Genomic DNA, 22,696 nt, shown 5'->3' with positions numbered 1-22,696 from the left:
AATGATTAATTAACATCGTTTCCAATGATTTAACACAGCCGCAGGGTTAGCCAATATTTGAGGAAAAGTTAAATGACATAATTTTGTCTTATAGTTATGCAACTAACTAATTTTGCACAGATCTCTACATCGTCAGAAATATATATTGTACATGTACAGAAGATACCTGCATTTATACACACGTAAGTAACAGCTTTCAGATAAACAAGATCCTCTGTTGATGTTCTTGGCTCATTAATTGTGTTGTAAATTCTATAAATAAATATGCATAATCACGTTTTGTTCGTTTGTCTGTTTCTTATCTTCTCAAACTGTCAGATAAATGACTGCATTCTTGTTGTGCTGTGGTTACGGCAGGTCTATAGGGCATAAATGCCTAAATATACAGATCCATTAATACAAAGTGATTTGATCATTATTATTATTAGTTTTGAACATAAATAGATCATTAAATCTGCTGCTTAAAAACTGAGGGAAAACACGGCAACAAAAAGGCTATAAAACACAAACTCAGACATAGGAAGAGCATTAACGACCTGATAAAAGAATGTTATGGCCATGCAGCATTAAGTAAAGGTATTTTATGGTCATTTGTTATGTCCTTTTTTTCCTTGGTCTATTCTTACTGATGTGATTCTTAAAATCTGAAGTGTGTAAAAGGTGAAGTGCGCCACTAACTTCACAAAACGGAATTGCAAAAATATTGACCGTTTCAAACAGGTGTCTTTAACACTGCCATATGACATCAGTAGCCCCGCCCCAAACTCACATCATTAGTTGAGATTTGTCTGACATGGGCCGTGTTTCAATGTACAAACTATATCGAAGCATCTTATGGGCCGAGTATTTGACTAAAGTGTGTATAGGCCTATAAAGTGTAATGGTATATGCCTAACTGTGTAAAAGGAGTAAAAACATATGTTGAAACATATGTTGTCAAAATAACTTATTGATCATATAATTTTTACAGTGATATTATTTACATTGTATTTCCTTTCATTCAATAATATAAAAATGTAAAATAAATAAACGAAACATTACTCAAATGTTCTTTCTCTATATTACTCAATTTTCTTTTTATTGGCAAAATAAGTTAAAAGGCCTTGGTGGCCTTAGGTCTTAAGTATTGAGTTAAAAATTGAGTACGAAATCAGGCTGAATAATTAAGAAAATACATAAAACAATCCCCAAAGTATTTAAACGTAGAAGTATTTACAACGTAGGCAAAGAGATAATGTTAAAGATAAGTTACAGAGCAAAGATATAATGTTAAAGATGCGTTACAGAGAGAACGCTCAACAAAATCGTCATCGTATATGGTTTTTAAAAAAAGATTTTAAACTTTTGAGGGGAACCCATTTAAGCTTTTATAGGAGAAACTATTTTAATACAAAAATACACGCATCTCCTCTAAGAAAATGTGACAAGCTGCCAAATATATGCGGCGATATTTGGGGCATAAAATCAGGACCATGGAGAGCTCCGAGTGTGCGCGCTCGCTCGCGCTCGAACAACCCCTTCAAATTACAGCCAATGACGACTTCCATCCATGCAATCATGTTGATGTTTTATTATAGTTACATACTGTCACAAATTCATGCCATGGAGAAAGAAACAAAGGCACATTTTAATGCAAAATAGGCTTAGGCTACATGTAACATTGCCGCCTAGCGGGGTAGAGCTATAGGCTTTTATTGGGGCGAAATACGATCCTGCTGCTCAAAGGAGACACTCCACCGATTGACCACAGAGGTGTGAAATCCTCTCAAACACCAGTTACAAGTTAACAGCCCGTGAGCTTTACAGGTGACACGTATAAACTAAGCACTTTCTAAATAGCTTACATATCAGTTCAACTAATCGCCTTTGGATAAAAACGCGTCTGCTTAAGAACACTTAAAAGAAACAAGTGTTTGACGCAATTTGAGGATGTTCTCTGCACTGTGCATCTCGCTGCACAAAAACACTTGCATTTTCATGTCTAGTTTCCTATTAAATGAGATTTTAAATGTGTCTATCTACAAACCAACTTTCTTGATATGGCCTATGGAAAATACAGACAGGGAAACCATTTTTACATGTATAAAAACGTAATAAAAACGTGCATTTTCTTTCTTTTAACGTTTTTTTTTTTTTTGGCAGAGGCTTCATTTTTAAAATCATATGGTTCTGATTAGTAAAATAATTGTGGAAAATTATTTCATATTTTGTAGGGATGTTTTTTCTTTCTGAATAAAAATAGTAACAGACCGGCAAACACAAAAAAGCCGTAAAACGTCCACACCAAAAACTGAAAAGGTTTGTAACGGGGAAAAAGCTTTGGTGAGTAAGCTCAAAAAAAGATGAAGCCTGAATAAAAATATCAATTAGTATTTTAACTATATGATTAGTTAAACAGTCTATGCCTAATGTTTAATGTTATTTATGAAAATTAATTGGGATGTGTGCAACTTACAGTGTCCCTCACATGTGGTATTTATTTATTGTTTGTTTGTTTGTTTTTGTGCGGTTCTGGTAAACCCACATTGTGGGAATAAAATGTCCCTACAAGGATGGTAAAGAAATATTTTACATTGTGGGGACTTTTTTTTTTTTTTTGGTCCCCATGAGGAAAACAGCATGAATAATACAGAATGATGTTTTTTGAAAATATAAAAATGCAGAAAGTTTTCTCTGATCGGTAGGTTTAGGGGTATGGTTATGGGATATATGTTTGTACTGTATAAAAATAATTATGCCTATGGAAAGTCCGAATACATCATGGAAACAACCCAACGTGTGTGATGTCCCGTGCTGTTTTTTTTATTTATTTCTTTATTGTTACCAGCATCAGCCACCTGAGGTCAGCATTACCCTGGAAACGCATCCTCTATTACTCCTGACTGGATAAATCTCCAGTGCAACAGGTTCCACAACAGGAACCCTCCTAATGCATTAAAACGGTAAGTATAGGCCTACAGCTTTTGCATTCCACGGTCTGTTTGGACCTGTGGAACACAAGCTTAAACAGTCATAACTTAATTATAAGTCATAACTAAAACCATATCAGTAATTTCTCATTAATGAGTGAATGCACAAGTTTTAAAGTTTTGAATGTCGCAATGTTTTTACCACTTCATTTACCACTTTTTAAATAAAACAATTGACAATTTCTTTGAAATTTCACAATTTTCAAGAACTACAATATAAAAACCAGTGTGAGGCAAGATATATTTTTATCACTATTTGAGAAATTTTATTTTAATATATCCTTAGATTAAATTGATAAAAACATATAATATGAGAATTACCCATATAAACTCCAATTCTTTTGAAACATAACTCATGACTGCTCAAAACAGTCTAAATGTATGAAACTTTCAAACAAAACACCAAAGCAACTTCAATATTACTCTGAAATGTTTTCAAACTAAATATATTATATATATATATACATAAACTTTTACTTTCATATGAAAAAATGATAATAAACTTGAATCTCCTTTTCATACTGCAATGTTTCATCAATAGGTGGCAGCAAAGTGAAATGTGGACTTTTTCTTTTGCAAACCCTCTTTCCTTTTTCAAATTGAGACTTTTTGGTCTATGAACTTTTGCTCTAAAACAGGGTTTCTCAATCTCGGTCCTGGAGGGCCACTGTCCTGCAGAGTTTAGCTCCAACCCTGATCAAACACACCTACCTGTGAGTTTCTACTGATCCTGAAGACCTTGATTAGCTTGCTCAGGTGAGTTTGATCAGGGTTGGAGCTAAACTCTGCAGGACAGTGGCCCTCCAGGACCGAGATTGAGAAACCCTGCTCTAAAAATACAATCGTTTGTTTTTGTCATTTTATTTTGGGAAGGAAAAAAATATGTGCATGAATGTAGGAAAGAGGCTAAATGTATTTTAGAGAAGTAATTTGAAACAAATCTAACTAATAGATAAAAAAAGAATAATTAAAAAACGGGACAATTTCATGTGTAAATGAAGCATAATATTGTGTAAAGCCACAGTTCACTTTGTGGTCAAAACGGATCCGACCACAAAAGGTATAACAATTTAGTTTAAATGCTTATACCTCTTAAATATTTTTTTTTAAAATAAGAAAAAATAAATAAAAACAAAAGAGGTGTATTTTGACAGTATTTACAAAGCTTCGTTTTCTATGGATGAAAAATAAATAAAAAATGACCTTTTCTGGGTCAAAATGGACCCGAATGAATAGGAGGGTTCACTCCAAATGTTAGGCTACTGTTCACCAGCACAGTTGGGGTTGAAATAATTCATAAATGTTTATTTTTTTATATCTGTGGTCTTATTTACATTTGCTTTATGAATAATAAAAGATGTTTTCAACTTTTTAAAACAGATACTGTAACAAAGGCAATTAGAACTTTAATGAAAATATAGCAATTCTAAAAATATGGTTGAAAAAAATTATGGTGGGGCTAATGAAATCTAAGGGACAAGAAAATAAATCTAAACTGGCCCACCTTTGCCAGCAGAAGAAAAAAAAGTATTGTTGAGACCTGAAATGTACGAGTAAAAAATATATATATACAGTGGGGGAAATAATTATTTGATCCTCTGCTGATTTTGTAAGTTTGCCCACTTACAAAGAAATGAAGGGTCTATAATTTTTATGCTAGGTTTATTTTAACGGATAGAGATAGAATATCAACCAAAAAATCCAGAAAAACACATTTTATAAAGGTTGTAAATTGATTAGCATTTGATCGAGTGAAATAAGTATTTGAACTACCAACCAGCAAGAATTCTGCCTCCCACAGATTGGTTATGTGCCCATGTGAAACACAGATTAGTCCTGTCACTTTAAGAAAGTACTCCTAATGTCAGCTCGTAATGTGTATAAAAGAAACCTGTCCACATAATATGTATCTTCCATTCCATCCTGTCCACCACCATGGGCAAGACCAAAGAGCCTTTAAAGGATATCAGGGACCAGATTGTAGACCTGCACAAGTCTGGAATGAACTACAAGACCATCAGCAAGAAGCTTGGTGAGGAGGAGACAACTGTTGGTGCCATTATTCAGAAATGGAAGAAACACAAAATAACCATCAATTGCCCTCGTTTTGGAGCTCCATGCAAGATCTGGCCTCATGAGGTAAGGATGATTATGAGAAAGGTGAGGGATCAGCCCAGAACTACATGGGATGAGCTTGTTAATGATATCAAGGCAGAAACTTTGGGACCACAGTCACTAAGCAAACCACTGGTAACACTACGCCGGAATGGATTGAAATCCTGCAGCACCCGCAAGGTCCCCCTGCTCAAGAAGGCACATGTAGAAGCCCGTCTGAGGTTTGCCAATGAACATCTAATGATTCAGAGAAGGCTTGGGAGAAAGTGCTGTGGTCAGATGAGACCAAAATTGAGCTCTTTGGCATCAACTAAACTCGTCGTGTTTGGAGGAAGAGAAATGCTGACTATGATCCAAAGAACACCATCCCTACAGTCAAGCACGGAGGTGGAAACATTATACTCTGGGGCTGTTTCTCTGCTAAGGGTACAGGCCTCCTTCACGTTTTGAGGGGCTGATGGACGGGGCAGCGTAAAATCTTGGACGAGAACCTCCTTCCTTCAGCCAGAACACTGAAGATGGGTCGTGGATGGGTCTTTCAGCATGACAATGACCCAAAACATACCGCCAAGGCAACAAAGGAGTGGCTCAAGAAGAAGCACATTAAGGTCTTGGAGTGGCCTAGCCAGTATCAAGACCTTAATCCTATAGAAAATCTGTGGAGGGAGCTGAAACTGCAAAGCGACAGCCAAGAAACCTAAAAGGGTAACTAAACCCTAAAACAACTTTTTTTAGTAAATGATCTGTAAGACTGGGGCTATATTAATGCTGTTCATTGATTCGAGTGCATTTTTTGACATTTGGGTATAGTGTTTTAATTCTACAATATACACTCACCTAAAGGATTATTAGGAACACCTGTTCAATTTCCCATTAATGCAATTATCTAATCAACCAATCACATGGCAGTTGCTTCAATGCATTTAGGGGTGTGGTCCTGGTCAAGACAATCTCCTGAATTCCAAACTGAATGTCAGAATGGGAAAGAAAGGTGATTTAAGCAATTTTGAGCGTGGCATGGTTGTTGGTGCCAGACGGGCCGGTCTGAGTATTTCACAATCTGCTCAGTTACTGGGATTTTCACGCACAACCATTTCTAGGGTTTATAAAGAATGGTGTGAAAAGGGAAAAACATCCAGTATGCGGCAGTCCTGTGGGCGAAAATGCATTGTTGATGCTAGAGGTCAGAAGAGAATGGGCCGACTGATTCAAGCTGATAGAAGAGCAACTTTGACTGAAATAACCACTCGTTACAACCGAGGTATGCAGCAAAGCATTTGTGAAGCCACAACGCGCACAACCTTGAGGCGGATGGGCTACAACAGCAGAAGACCCCACCGGGTACCACTCATCTCCACTACAAATAGGAAAAAGAGGCTACAATTTGCAAGAGCTCACCAAAATTGGACAGTTGAAGACTGGAAAAATGTTGCCTGGTCTGATGAGTCTCGATTTCTGTTCAGACATTCAGATGGTAGAGTCAGAATTTGGCGTAAACAGAATGAGAACATGGATCCATCATGCCTTGTTACCACTGTGCAGGCTGGTGGTGGTGGTGTAATGGTGTGTGGGATGTTTTCTTGGCACACTTTAGGCCCCTTAGTGCCAACTGGGCATCGTTTAAATGCCACGGCCTACCTGAGCATTGTTTCTGACCATGTCCATCCCTTTATGGCCACCATGTACCCATCCTCTGATGGCTACTTCCAGCAGGATAATGCACCATGTCACAAAGCTCGAATCATTTCAAATTGGTTTCTTGAACATAACAATGAGTTCACTGTACTAAAATGGCCCCCACAGTCACCAGATCTCAACCCAATAGAGCATCTTTGGGATGTGGTGGAACGGGAGCTTCGTGCCCTGGATGTGCATCCCACAAATCTCCATCAACTGCAAGATGCTATCCTATCAATATGGGCCAACATTTCTAAAGAATGCTTTCAGCACCTTGTTGAATCAATGCCACGTAGAATTAAGGCAGTTCTGAAGGCGAAAGGGGGTCAAACACAGTATTAGTATGGTGTTCCTAATAATCCTTTTGGTGAGTGTATAGTGTAAAAACGTTCGAGTGCTGCCCTCTTCAGGTTGAACGGTGGCTACTGCAGTTGAATTTTCCTATTGGATGTTGTGGTACTGAGTGACATAAGCAGGTACCAACTCACCCCGCCCTAGCCTAGAGAGATGTGGGTCTCAGGTGAGCGAACTTACAAAATCAGCAGAGGATCAAATCATTATTTCCCCCACTGTAAGAGTTAAAGTAATCATTTGGATTTAGTAATAATTTCTGGATTCAGAATATTGCATAATTACAGATCTCTATTTTTAATATCACTTTAATATGACAATATTAATAATTACAATTATTTTTGAAATATTCAACATTAAAAATGTGTTCACAGTACAGTCTTGTTTGTCCCTTCACAGCTCTTTCAGAGATGTCTACACATCATAGTATGAGTGCATACAGTATACTTTACTCCTACACGGTACTCCAAACCTACTACAAATGCAGCGCATCAGAAGCAGTGCAGTGGGTCAGTGAAGCAAGTGATGATGATATCATGGCCTTTGACCTGTTATCTAACCAGAATGCAGCAGCACAAACACAGACACCACTGCATATATTACATTATAAATGAGTATGCTTTTACTACACTGATGCTGCTACAAAATTTTAATAATCAATCTGAGCACAAAACTCTTGTATCACACGCTTGTCAAAAAACTTGTTCTACATTCTCTCCTCTCCCAATTTTTTTCTTCATAGCCCTGGTGGAAAGCATTTTCTTCCGTGACAATGTACCTCTCCCAGGGCGAGAGAATTTGCCCACATTCAAGGACCTGGGAATATTATGCAACACATTACAATTCAACCTGACTGCCAAAGAGTAAGAGATGGGGAGAGAAACAGAGAGAAAAAGAAAATCGCGTAGGCATTACGTGAGAAGAATGACAATAAAGTGAAATGGACAACCGGAACTTGAAATACTGACCACGGCCTTTTAATGACCTTATTTACAGTCTTGTCTGTAAATTAGAGACTGTGTAATAACAGTCATTTTCCTCCAGCTTACAGGAAATGCTCGATGCTTCTCCCCAGCTGAGATGTCATTGCTGTGTTTCCTGCCTCAGTTTGGGGAAGACCAAACCATCTGTCTCTGTCTGGCCCGGGCCACCACACTCTCCTGTAAACATACACACGCTGCCATACTGTGCTTTTGCAGAGTGGAACACATTCAGAAATCACATTTATAGAAAAATCATGATGGGAAGATAAAGTGTAAGTCTGTACTTTTAAACTAGAACACTATACTACTTCTAAAAGGTCATTGTCAACACATAACTCCCCTAGGCCTAGGTTTGTTTCCTGTATTAGCTTTTATGACTGTCTGTACCCTTGTATGTTAGTCTAAAATATATGATTTGTTTTATAAGCAGAGACAGACCAAGAGAGCGAGAGAGTTTAGCTAACAAAGGAACCACAGATAGTTACACAATCATTTCACTCCTAGGGGCTTTAGCACAAAGGGTATCAAAATAAATGGAACAATCTGTTTGAACATATTCTCTGAAACGCTGCCCTGCGTGAACCAAATATAGCATTATAGCGGGTTACAATCTTCGCATCATGTAATTAGCATCTATGTGCAGGGGGCAGACTTTAATTACAGTCAGACGCATCCACAACACACAGACAATGTGATCGGTTTATAGATTTATTGCGTGAGCGGACTAGCAATCGTTCGATTACGCTCTCATTTGTCAGAGCCAAACAAACATATGAGGAAATACCAGGAAAGAGTCAAATGATTACTCAACACACAGTCAATAATGCCTCAGAGGTTATCGGACATTTACACAACTCAGGGTCAATAAAGTTGACAGAAGAGTGGTCGTTTATCCACCTGTTTCTGTCATTGAGTCGGAGGAGGTGAATATGGGCCCTTCACAGTTCACACTAAGGAGTGTGTGGTCAGTTGTAACATTGATCCAATCAGCAACAAGCTACAGTGATGTCACTCACTTTTAAATCTTTCTCTGCGAAACAGCTGTAAATTTTGCAGCCTTAACGTGCTATTGGAATTATATGAGTTTCCTAGTAGGAAATTGGACATGAACGCCCCCTCAAGTCGTATTTACTGAGAATCTCTGAGATAATTTTGATACCTGTGTTTCAGAGTTGGGCGGCCCCATAAACTTTAAACATGGCGGAGAAGAGAACAATTGCTGCTGTGACTGCTATTCTTTATTATCTTTATTTAACATGGCCTTGATGTTAAAGTTGTGCACATGTACATATATGAATAACCACTTGAAGCATATTGTATGTTTTATAGACAGCGAAAATAGTCTGTATTTGACTGAAACTCCAGAATCGTCAGCAAGCTAGATAGCGTGGTGAATGAACATAAAAATTTTACTTTTTATGACATAAAATTGTGATTTAGCTTTTTTTGTTAATGCATTTACAACAAAATGTGAAAGAAGTTACAACTGACCCAATCCCCTAACCCAAAAATGCAACATCAAAAGGCCAAAATGTGCTTGTGTTGAAAAATGTTCACGAACCTGAAAAGTTTACAATAGTTATTTTTCATAATATAGCTGACTGGGTTTTATTAGCCTAATATTACATAATGTTATTATTAATGAGCTACATGCACAATTATTTTGAGCACTTTGTATTTATAGTAGGCTAGCTATTACATTAAGATAGGCCTATGCTGCATGTATAACACGTAAAGAGGTCGAGATTATTTTACCACTCTCTTTTAGAGATATTTTAGAGAATTTCTCAACTTTTATTTTATCTCACGTCTATTATCGTTTTCGCGGCTTCCCCGTGAACTTTCCTAAAACCCTCCCCTTTCATATTTTGTAACCTTACCGTTGCTAGAAGTACGTATCTCGGCTAAATCAATGTGCAGACTCCAGCTGGGTGGGCGCCTTTCGGGGGCAGTGGAACTCGGGCGCGAGCAGGAGAGCGCGCCGCTGATTGGATAACAGAGCTGTATAAATTGCCGCAGTGCCGTATTTCTCTCTTTCGTGGTGATTTAGTCCAAACCCCAATGCGGTCTGAACAAACTGCCCAGGGCCGTCATACGAGAGAGCCATCGCGCACAGCACCGTCTTATTTACAATGAAGGAGAGAAGAATCAGTCAGCCTTTGGTAATGCGTTGTAAACTGGTTTTAGTAGGAGACGTGCAGTGCGGGAAAACTGCAATGTTGCAAGTCTTGGCCAAAGACTGTTATCCTGAGGTATGTCCTACTCTCTATCATGTATTCCTTCCTTCATGTATTTTCTATAGTAATGCACTTGGATGCTTGCTTATGACATTATGCAACAATATACTGCGAAATATATTACGCTTATCCTGGATGTTCATTCATCAAGGTGATAAGTTTCTCCATGTATCTTTCTCGTGTGAGTTGTGTGCTGTGCACGTGTTGACGCGTGGGGGGGGGATCAACACATTTGCAACAAACCATAACCTAGGATATATACTATGGCCTTTTATGCGACATGAACAAATTGTTTTTATACAAACTTTAAATGATTAAGTCATTATGTAACGTTTTATTTCGTTCCCAACCTCACAGACTTACGTCCCAACAGTGTTTGAGAACTACACAGCTGGACTGGATTTAGAGGAGCAGCGCGTGGAGCTCAGTTTATGGGACACGTCAGGTGAGAGAGAAAGACCGACTATAGCACATAACACAGCATTTAAACTGATGAACACATTTGCACTCAATCATTTTAGCTAATTAATACAGTTTTACACATGAGACAGCACTTTTGAGAAATATCATTAAATGGACCCTAAATTGAAAACTATGTAATCATTTACTCGTTCCAAACCTTCTGTGGAACACAAGAGATGCTATTCTGAAAAACGGATACAAGAAATACAAGGGAAAAAAATGTCAGTGTTGTTTTGGACGCCATTTACATAAACTGTCTGGATAAGATTAACATGAATAAAACAACCATTAACCGCTTCACTATGAAATGGAAGAAAAGTGTAACCCAGGTCCCTGATTGACTATAAATTGAACTTTTAATTCAAGGCATCATATGTTGCATTATTAACTTCTTTATCTTGTTAATGACTTTTTAGTTAGACAAAATGCTTGTTTATATTTTAAAGTAGATTTAGAATAGATTTGATTTTATTATGTTTTGTTGGATAGCATTACAACAAACTTTCACTTTACAAAATGACTTTCCGTAAATCATCCATTTTCCATCCATCCATCCGACATGCATTTGTTTGTGTGCATTCCCGGCTCTTGTGTTGACTGTTCTTGGGCTAGTTAGTAGGTCAGTCAGACGTTACAGGAAAGACACACCATCAACACCTGAGCCCTGAGTCAGGGAATGCAAGCAGACATATGTGAAGCTGCAGTAAGTGCGTGAGAGTATCTGGCATCTGCAACACCTGAGACCTGTCCTCAGGCGTGAGACGCTGCAGTGTGATGTCTTCACCTTCTGTCTGCCTCTGGATCAGACAAGATCTCTGATTGGTTATTAAAATAACCAGGGCTGTGTATAAGACTACACAGTGAGACATTCCAAAACATGACAAAACCCTGTGACATGCAGTCTCTCTGAAGGGGATTACAAAGATCAGCTCCTGTTTCAGTGTCTGTGATTCAATATAGTATCAAGTTATTTGGTCAGGGAATGTTTAGTCTGTGTGTTTGCCTGTGTATCTGATTAAGATTAGGCTGGTAGTAGAACGCCGTGGTCCAATGACTGATAGCTATAGCTCTTATCTAGTAAAAAGACATGGAATGCTCTTCTGATAGTCTAATTTCTTTAGTCTGTGTTTGGATTCACAGAGCTTTAAGTGAAAAAAAAAAGACATCTCTTAAAGAGATAGTTCCCCTCAAAAAGAAAACTGTCATCATTTACTCGCCGTCATATGGTTTCAAACCTGTATGACTTTCTTTCTTCAGCAGAACAAAATATATATATATTCTGAAGAACCTTTAAACAAAAACAGTTGAAACAATGAAAGTCAATGGGGTCCAAAACAACATTATGGGGGTGAATTAGTGTTTTTTGGGGGGTACTAGTGTGAACTGTGAACTATCTCTTTAAATAGGATTTAGGTTTCTTCCCTCAAATTTAATATTACTGTTATCATACCAATTATGTACCCAACCGTCTATCTGGCTCTAAACTTCTCTTTTAGTCCCATCTTTACTTCATATATCATTATCTTTCTACTCTACTATCTGCTCGAGTATCACTGGATATTGTTTTGGATATTATGTCATGCCCTCCCCAAATGTCCTTATTTTATAACTGATATTTCAACTGAGATTAATCTTTGCAAGTGTATAGGTTTAATATTTTTAAATCCCATGCTGTCATATTGGGTGCCGAGTGAAAAGCGGAGTTCTTTAGGGTCATGTTGTGTAACGTATCAGTCAGTGATGCCTGATGGATCTGAATCTGTTAATTGTCATGCCTGACTGCTTGACTGAGTGCCTACTTTTAGGATGAGTGGATGGGATATTGCTTTTCTATAATAGGTGCCTGGTTAGGGAGATTATTAGTTTTTTTTTCCCCTAATTTTGTTGTTTGCTATACAGAATCTTCCAATGTGAGACAACTAAGTTTTTTTTTTTCCCACCTGTGGCAACTGGGACATTTTGCTAGCAAAATAGAACATTTCAGCTTTTGTTTCAAAATTGGTATGAATTTTTTCATTTGTTCACATTAGAAATAGACGGACTTAGCAGCTGGGAAAAAACAAATTATTTTTATATACAGAACTAAATAATAATTATTGTTTAAATTTAGCTTTTTAAAATAAAACAATTTAAATTATTAAAATGTAAATAATAGTTTATTAGTAGTAGTAGTGGTACTTTGATAATAAACATGATATATATTTATATAATTATATATCTTAATCATTTAATTGTTGTTGTCATTAATACTAGTACTAGTAATACTTTATATATATATATATATATATATATATATGTATATATATATGGAGAGAGAGAGAGAGAGAGAGAGAGAGAGAGAGAGAGAGAGAGAGAGAGAGAGAGAGAGAGAGAGAGAGAGAGAGAGAGAGAGAGAGAGAGAGAGAGAGAAAACGTGGTTGTGCAAGGCAAGGAGGACTTCCTGTCTCAAGGTATTTCCTGCTATACATTTCATCTTATTATGGAATGTTAAAAACACTCAGATGGAATTTCCCTGTCATATTGACCTGGAACAGTGAAACAATACTGGAAAAACTGTCAAACAAACTACACTGAAAAAATATATATATTTTTGCTGCTTGTTCAAATTACTTCATTAAAATGAGCTAAAGCAACACAGTTGCTACACATTTTGTCCTAACTTAATTTCATTGTGGTCAATCTACTTAAATATATTTATAATTTAATTTCAGATTTTTTGTTGGGATTACATGAATGATTTTTGTTGTATTAACTGAAAATAGACAGAGGATTTTTAGTTCCCAGCATGCTTTGCATATGGCTGGATCAGGAGAGTAAATGTTGAAATGAAGTGTTATTTTATGTGTTTTTGAGTGAAGGGAAAGACCTGTGTGAGTATTTAATGTTTAGTTATGTTTCACATTTAAAAGAGGTTTTATGGTTACCATTGTGCTGAAGAGTAGAGTCTCTGGTTATGTTGTGGATGGCTGCATGTACAAAGACTATGATGCATGATGCTATGTCCAATGAGCAATAGCTTTACTAATGCCAGTGGAGTAACAAGTATCTTTTTACTTGTGCTGTGCTAGTTACAGACAGTCTTTCAATTGTACAATATGAATGTCAAATACAAACAAGTCTTTTCCATTCACTCAATCGCAGACTGAATATATTGGAAACTACTCAATATATATTGGAAACTACTCAATATATATTATATATATAACTGAAATAACTTAAAAAACATGATTTAAGTTCAAATCAAAATGTTTAAAATGAAGATAAATTAATTTAGTGTAACCACTTGCCTTAATTTTTTTTTAGTAAAATCAAAAAGCCATTTTTTTTAGTGTAACCCCAGACACTGAATCCAGATCAGAAGAGAAAAGAGTAACTGTGTGGAGGAACATACATTTTATCATGTTCAAGAACTGACTCAGAATCTTGCATATAAGATCAGAGCTTGAGAAGACAATCAAACAGCCCCCATCTATTCCCTCATTACGGCAGTTAGGCTTTGTTAATTGTGCACACAGCCTCGTTAGGTGGCGACGCACAGGAGGAACATTGGCAGAGCGGTAGATGCTTGTGCACCCACACGCAAACACTCATCAGCATACATGCACAAACACACTCTAATCACGACTAATTACAGAAGCTTTAATTGAATTTGCTCATCTGGCTCTCGCTGCTTCAGGCATCTCTTCACACACTCTCCAGATCAAAGAGGTGACGGGCATGAGAGGCTGCTCTCTGGTCTGGTGTGGGCCACTTCTGTAGCTCTTATCATTGGAAATTTGATTCAAGAGGAATATACAGTGTTTTAATTTGTTTTTCAAACAGTCAGCTGTAAAGAGCAATTGCCTCCTAGAACGGATACAGGAAGATGTCCTACCATTGAGGTTAATGTCTAAATAGATCCATGACCCCTCGTAGAGAAGATCTGCAACCCAAATAAACTATATATTTTTGTCAGAATAACATATATTTATATATTTCATTAAAAAAAATATTTACAAAAAGATATGTATATATTTAAAACCAATGAATTATGTGTTATAAGTTAATTAGCTATTTCAAAGTATAACTATAATACAACAATTCATAGTGATAGTTGTAAAATCATAATTTTTCAACGAAAAAACGAGAGAGAAAAAAGATATTAAAAAAATATGTAATTGGTTTTAAATGTATAAATAATTTAATTAAAATTAAAAGCATAATATATTATTTACAATGACAGCTGTAAATAAAACAATTTTCATTAAACAACTTTTCTTTACAGAAATGTATAATAATTGATTTAAAATATATAAAAATCATCAATTAATAATATAATATAATTAATAGTGACAAATTCATGATCAATAGTCTTTTACTGGAAAAAGATGGTACATGGTAACTACATGGTTTATGATTGTCAACCTCTTTTTAATGATACTTTAGTTGAAACAAACCTCATCTCTGTTTGCAAACTAATTCATTTGACCATGGTGACATTTAAAGCAGTTAAACTGGAATTAATTCGCTACAACGACCTTACTGTTGAGAGCTGTATAGTCTAGTTGAGTGCATAGACCGTGATATCAGGATTGCATGTAGATTCATTGTTTTGTCTAGTCATATCTCTCTTATCTTTCTGCTGGTAAGCCATATACTCCGTCTAAACCTAGTAGGCTGAGTCACTGTCTACACATAATACAGCAGTAGTACGTGACCCAGAGAGGCTCACACAACACCCAACATCTGAGCTGAGAGTCCATACTCTAAAAAGCACAAATACATAAATATTGGGTGAAATGCGTATTTAATGGACTCGCTTTATTTGCTATCAAATAGAGCTATAGTGTGGCAGTGTTTTTGTGTGCATCCTTCAATTCCGTTGCCGTAGTTACTACGAAATGAGATGAGGTTTGCTGTGTGTGGGGGACAAGACCTCCTCGGCAACTCATTCTGTCAATATAAAGGAATCTCCGAGATTCGCCCACACACACCTATTACAAGACCTCCCATATGATTGCTATTTACATTACTATGACCGTCAGATCCCCTTCGTAACATTTGATATTCCATATTTAGTCACGTTTGTTTCTTTCTCACCAGTATAATGTTATTTGATGCTAAGTTTCCATTACTGATGTTTGTTGTGTGTGTGGTTGCTCCTGCAGGTTCACCATATTATGATAATGTCAGGCCTCTCTGCTACAGTGATGCAGATGCGGTTCTGCTCTGCTTCGATATAAGTCGCCCTGACACCGTCGAAAGCTCTCTGAAAAAGGTGAAGTACATTTTATGACTTCTTAAATTTAAAATATTCTATTTTGTTACTTTTTTTTTACAGTTAAAATCAGATTAATTCATTTGAATAAACATTGCATAAAATATTAAGACCTTTCAGAAAATGTGTGTATTTTGTCTCATTGCACTGGCACTTATTTTAGATTAAACCTATCAAAACACAACTTAAAGGGATAGTTCACCCAAAAAATGACAAAAACATTTTTGCCAACTACTACAAGAGAACTACTTCGTACATAGTGTTGCTTTTCAAGAAAAAAAATACGCATTAAGAATATGATTTTGCAGTATATTATAGGGCTGTGTTGAAAAAATCGATTCACCAATTCTGAATCGATTTTCATATTAATTTCTGAGGATCGATTTAATAATAGGCTTACATTTTCCCCGTGAACTTTAACTTGCCGCGACTGGGAGATCCCTGTATGCGCATTGAAAGGCTTTCACTCAGCGCGCACACTGTTACAACAACGGGCTTTGAGTGAGTCATTCGTTCATTCAACGAACACGTTCAAAAAAGCTGATTCATTAAAAGAGATGTAATGAAACAAGGTGTTAATTATTTTTTAACTTTGAGTTCCACTTTTCAAGGCTCAGCTGAGCTGCAATGCGTCGCATGGGTAACGCTGAAGCTGATGCTTCACTTATTAGAGACCAAAATGGCATTGATTCAATGCGTGACTCGCTGATTTTATTTCCCCGCGGCTTCCTTGCGCTGTGGAATGCTGACCAGCGCTGCTGCTGACGCGCATTTATGGTAAATACCCGTGACGTGAACGTTAAAAGGATGATACGACAAATATTTCGCTTTCCTTTGACACGGCAACCTTTTTCACGAATACATATGACTTCAAAGACAGACGCAGGTAATCCGCACGCGCTCTGCCGATCTCTCTCATTCACTGTCTGTGCGAAGCCTCTGTAGGCTACACATCACCACGATAAACAGTCTTGTTTGTTATCATTATGAACTTGTTTAACATTCAATACACATGCATGAAGTTCAAAACAAGCAGTTAAATGTCTATAATAGCCTAATAGTATCAATATGTTGCATAACTACAGTCCTGTAATTCACTGGAAAAAAACAAGAAAACTAATTTCTAAATCTCGAAAATCGGATCAGATCGGATCGGATCGAATCGAATAATGATAATCGATTCAAGATCTTGAGAATCGGAATCGAATCGATTCTTGAAATTTGAATCGAAACCCAGCTCTAGTATATTAACAGTTCTCTCCCTGCAGTGGAAAGCCGAAATCATGGATTTCTGCCCCAGTACTCGAATAATCCTAGTTGGCTGCAAGACAGACCTGCGAACAGATGTTTGCACACTGATGGAGCTGTCCAATCAGAGACTGACACCCATCTCCCATGAGCAGGTCAGTGAATTGAACCCTCCCTGTGTAAACTAGACTCCTCGGCTCTCTTTTTCCATCTCTGACTGCATTCTGTCTGTATGTAGGGCACCCTGTTGGCGAAGCAGGTAGGAGCGGAGGTGTACCTGGAGTGCTCTGCGTTCACATCAGAGAAGAGCATCCACAGCGTGTTCCGCTCAGCGGCGCTCACGTGCCTCAACAAACCACAGCCCCCCATAAAGCAAAGTCCCACCCGCCGGCTCTCCAAACGCCTCCTTCACCTGCCCAGCAAGGCAGAGCTCCTGACCTCCTCCTTCAGCAAGGAGAGAACCAAGAGCTGTTCCATCATGTGAGCCCCACGCGCAACGCCCCAGCTCCAGAAAAAGAAACGCATTTTTGCTCTTCGTGAGGGTTGGTAGGAGGGGTTTGAGAGAAAGGGAGGTCATGACCTTTCATGACCCCTCCCTCTCTCTCTCTACACTTATGTTGTTCTTCTTCCATTCTGACACCCCACCTGCAAACACACTCATCCCTACGACAAAGAGCTGCTGCCATCGTTCAAGGTTTTTGCCTGTTACACATCCTAATGCTAAAGTATCGATTGATTTCCCTTTACATGAACTGCATTTTGTATTAATGATCAATCAATCAGACGAAGAAGGAAAAGCAGAATATATTGCACATTGTTGAATATTTATGTGGGTAGTCATATTTGTTAGTGTGCATACATGTATAAGAATGCGGGTTGAGCTGTGAACGTAATTTAATATTTAAGGGAAGAGAATGAGTTTCTGTTTCACAGTACGCACTTTAGTGAATATGGATGTGATTGTTGATTGGAAAGTGAGAGGATGATTTAATACAGGTTGGCATTAGTTGCTGTTTCAAAACAGAATTATGCATTGCTTGTACTTGCTGAAGTCTCTGGCACTGATCTACAAAGAATCAAAATATCAAGCTATCCTGTTGGAAGTCACGCAAACGTTTGAGGAGCCAAACAAGATTTTATGTCCTCCTGAAAAAGGATGACAGTGTTATAAATCTGCTAGATGAAGCATCCAATCACATTTGTACAAACCAGATGTATTGGACATGCTGTCTCTCTCTCTCTCTCTCTCTCTCTCTCTCTCTCTCTCTCTCTCTCTCTCTCTCTCTCTCTCTCTCTCTCTCTCTCTCTCTCTCTCTCTCTCTCTCTCTCTCTCTCTCTCTCTCTCTCTCTCTCTCTCTCTCTCTCTCTCTCTCTCTCTCTCTACCTCTCTCTACCTCTCTCTCTCTCTCTCTCTCTCTCTCTCTCTCTCTACTGTAGTCCTTCTGATTGATTTCTGCCCCTATAGAATGGGTCATAAATCTCAGTCAATGAGGAGAAACCCAGCATTGCCCAGGCCATTTCTATGTATAGAGCAGGAGTTATTTCCACAAAGGTCCCTTCCAGATGTTCCAGGCATTCTTTTCTAGAAAACAGAATCTTTCGCTGAAATAATTTTAGAGATGGACTGGGAAGGTCATGGGGGATTACTAAGAGACTTTGCTGTTCATCAAAACTAATCAATGTTGCATAATCAAGAAAACAATTTGAACGCGCCAGATAACTTTTTTTAAAAATTGCCCCAGCACCTAATTCTCAATAACAGGCCTGTAAAGAGTTATGTGGTGAAGCTACTGGTTATTCTCTGGGTTGGGCATTAGATTGCATTGTAATTTCAGCGATTCTGATGTATTCAGTTGGATCACTGTCACAGGACTCTCCTCTCATTTTTTTAACCTCATTCTGGTAATCTCTGACTTAAATCCCACAACCCCTGGTTGTGTAATGCTTAATCGTAAAACAACTAAATCCTCACTTTGGGCTTATAAATGGCCAAATAGTAATGAACTGAGAAGTCAGACAAGACAGCATTACGAAAAACCTGACCTCAGAATCAGTGTTCCTACTCAAGTAGTTCATCAAATTTAAAATGATCAAAGAAACGGTTTAAGGGAATAACATAGACTACCGTTTAAAAATGTGGGGTCATTAAAGGCCAAGTATGTCACTTCTCAAGACATTCCAAGACCAAACAAACTCAGATTAAACACGTTCAATTGGCGAAAGCCAGACCAGACCAATGCAGACAGAACCCGACTGTCAGCATCAGTGTGAATTGGCCTTAAGAGTTGTTGTTTTTTAAATAAATCAATATTTTTATTCACCAAGGATGCTTTCAACTGATCAAAAATGACAGTTAAGACAGTACATTTACAAAAGATTTCTATTTCAAATAAATGCTGTTCTTTGAACTTTATAATCATCAAAGAATCCTGGAAACCCGTATCATAGTTTCCACAAAAATAGTCTTCAGCATTGATAATAACAATAAAATGTTTCTAAAGCATCAAATCAGCATATTAGGATCATGTGACACTGAAGATTTGATTTTTAATTGTAATAATATTTTTGATCAAATAAATGCAGCCTTGGTGACCATAAGAGACCAAAATTTTACAGAACCCAAACTTGTGAACGGTTGTGTATGTTTGATGACTTAGTTTTCCTCATTCATTGAACTTAGCTGATTTTCTTGGCGATTTGTCTAGTTATTATCAGTTGACATTGCCTGAAACATTTCGTGATCTCTTGAAAATCGAAATATTGCATCAAAATTACACGTCACATTATTGAGGATTTTGTTTTGCGGGTCTAATAGCTCATTAAGCAGAAATTTTGTCTAAAGAATTACGTTTTTAAATTACTAAATTACTTATTTTAATTAATGTCAACCCAAAATGTTGTGAAAACTCCGTCACTATCTGAAGAATGAGTGAAAATACTGTACATAAAAAATGGTCTTGCCTTAACTGCACCTCAGAACTACATTAATATATCATTCTCATCTGAAAGGAACTTTAGGAGTCAAACATTGACCTGCATCACTTCATGCTACATACCGATCGCCGTTGCTTAGGAACAGACAAGTCAGATAAGCTGGACTACATGTCGGAAAAACCACCCAAGAGAAGTTGAGAGAGAGAAAGCGGGTGTAAACAAAGGAAAAATAAGGGCAAGTTTTCTCACTGTAGCATAACAAATGGCTTTTTCATGGCTATAGTTTATGAGTCAGTCAACATACAAACCATCATCTTGATATGAATTTGTTACTGTTGTCTGGTTTAGTAGCACTCTTATATGTTATATGTTTGAAGTGGTGAAACTCCACAATCTTCCTTTTGTTACTTAAGTCTCTGGACGTTGTGCATAATCAGTTTTGTACAGCCCATTAAATGATGTCTGTGTGAAGCAAACAATTTCAAAACAGACATGATTGTGTGTGCTATGTAATGTGTTTAACTTATTAATGGTTGATGCTGGTTCTGTTTTATTCTTTAGTTTCAGACAGTCTATTTTATATTGAATATGTTTATTGGTTATTTTCCCTTGTCTTTGGTGTCATGTGTCACTCTTAAATTAATTAAAACCTGGATTTGTTCAGTAAGTTGACACATGTTCCCTTCTTTTCCACATTCATTAAGACAAAACCCTTCATCTAAAGATATGTTGCATCTTCCTGACCTTTTTACATAGGTTAAGATCCAGATCCTTGCAGATCCAGTGGCATTACAAAATTTGAGAAGTTTAACATGTCTAAATAACATGTATTTAACATGCAAATAAAAATGTTTGGCAGCAGCAGTCTCTGTAAAATGAATTTAGCCATCATTAAAAAAAACTGGAAGTCATGGCAATTCATTCAAAAAAGCATGGAAACCCGATGTCCTTTCAAAACAGACAACCACCTTATATGACAGACTCTTAAATTAGCCATTTATTCACACAGCATTCAAAACTAGGCCAACATGTCTAAGAAAATCCAGGAGCAAAGCAAGTCATGTGGTTCTGCAGGAATAGCAATGAAACAGCATAATACTAAATAATGAAGTGTGTGCATCTTCACATCTAACAGAACTTCAGTGAGTGCTGCACACTCACAATCAACAAGCAGACAAGGCTCTGTCTGGAATATATGCTGATATAGTTAGGTATAAATAGCTTTAGCTAAGTAAACCATATTCCAATCTGCAGTCAGTGACATGCACTGCTTTTTAATGTTTTTGAAAGTCTCGTGCTAACCAAGGCTGCCTTTATTTGATCAAAAATTCAATAAAACCAGTAATATTGTGAAATAATGTTAAGGAAATGGTTTTCTATTTTTCATATATTTTAAACAGTGACATGCAGTGGTGTTCTGACATATTTTCCAGGTTAAATAATAAGTAAATAAACATTACTTACACTGTCAAAAACTAAAAAACCTACCCCATCAAACCCACAGCATGAATTGGGGGTATATAACATCATATTTCTTAATATTGGCATTGTTTTATTTTTGTGCAATAGATTTTTTTTCTCATCAAATTTTCTGACACTACCTCCTGGAAGGAAACATTTTAAAATGTAATTTATTCCATGACAAAGCTGAACTATTGATGGACAAACAGAGCGCTAGTATAACACATCATGTTCAGCTCTTTCATTTAATACATTAGATCCAGACAACCTTGACCAGCCACCGCTTAAAGGCACGACTTTCAAAGGCTATTTCATTCATCATATAGAATAGAACCTGAATAAAACAGCAGAGTCTGTTAAGCATGATTTTAGGAAGAAAGCTATAAAGGAAAAATACAGCATCAGGAAGGGAATGCTTATGGAAAGAGCTGCCGCTTCCAGCTGCTTGAAGTCTTCTACACCCCAGAGCTTTAGAGAGAAGAGAGAGACTGGGGCTGTTTAGGTGGAAAGTAAGGGAATGACAGAATGCCAGCTCATTACCAATGACTCACATCTATCAGGCAGAGACCTAGAGAGAGAAACTGGGGAGAAATCAGTAAAGGAGGGAATGAAATGATGGAGGGAGACTTATTTTCTCCAATTACTGATGAGCTGCAGTCTGCCATATAGAGATGCACACAAACACACACACGCGCGCGCGCGCGCAGCCATCAAACCAGCCACCGTGACTCCAGTGCTAACAATGCCATATATCGTCTAGAACCGCTGCAACAATGTGGGATCATAATGACAGGAGAATGTGTTCGGTATGCATTCAGACCTTCAAATGTGCCGATGTTGTGTTATTTGCCTTCTCACAGTCATATTATCAGAGGAACATTGCTTTAAGGTTCATAAGGGACTTTTAGAGATGTTTAAATGCAACAAGCTCAGTCAACCCTAGTTGAATCAGTCAGGGTGACTGTCTGTTCACTGGAGCAGAAAGCATGTCTCAGACACACA

At 37.4% G+C, this 22,696-nt stretch overlaps 1 protein-coding gene across 1 annotated transcript; it reads left to right on the top strand.

Moving 5' to 3' along the window:
- Positions 1 to 10,041: 10,041 nt before the first annotated feature.
- rnd1a (Rho family GTPase 1a) lies at positions 10,042 to 18,081 on the top strand. Its single transcript, XM_056238222.1, has 5 exons — positions 10,042 to 10,347; positions 10,690 to 10,777; positions 15,942 to 16,051; positions 17,320 to 17,454; positions 17,538 to 18,081. Exons 1-5 carry the CDS (start codon positions 10,228 to 10,230, stop codon positions 17,781 to 17,783), a joined length of 699 nt encoding a protein of 232 aa, XP_056094197.1. The 5' UTR covers positions 10,042 to 10,227; the 3' UTR covers positions 17,784 to 18,081.
- The last annotated feature ends 4,615 nt before the right edge of the window (positions 18,082 to 22,696 follow it).

Source organism: Rhinichthys klamathensis, unplaced genomic scaffold (assembly GCF_029890125.1).
Source record: "Rhinichthys klamathensis goyatoka isolate OS25496 unplaced genomic scaffold, OSU_Roscu_1.1 h1tg000510l_1, whole genome shotgun sequence".
In the NCBI taxonomy this organism is placed as follows: Eukaryota; Metazoa; Chordata; class Actinopteri; order Cypriniformes; family Leuciscidae; genus Rhinichthys; species Rhinichthys klamathensis.
This window is presented reverse-complemented; position numbering and strand designations above follow the sequence as displayed.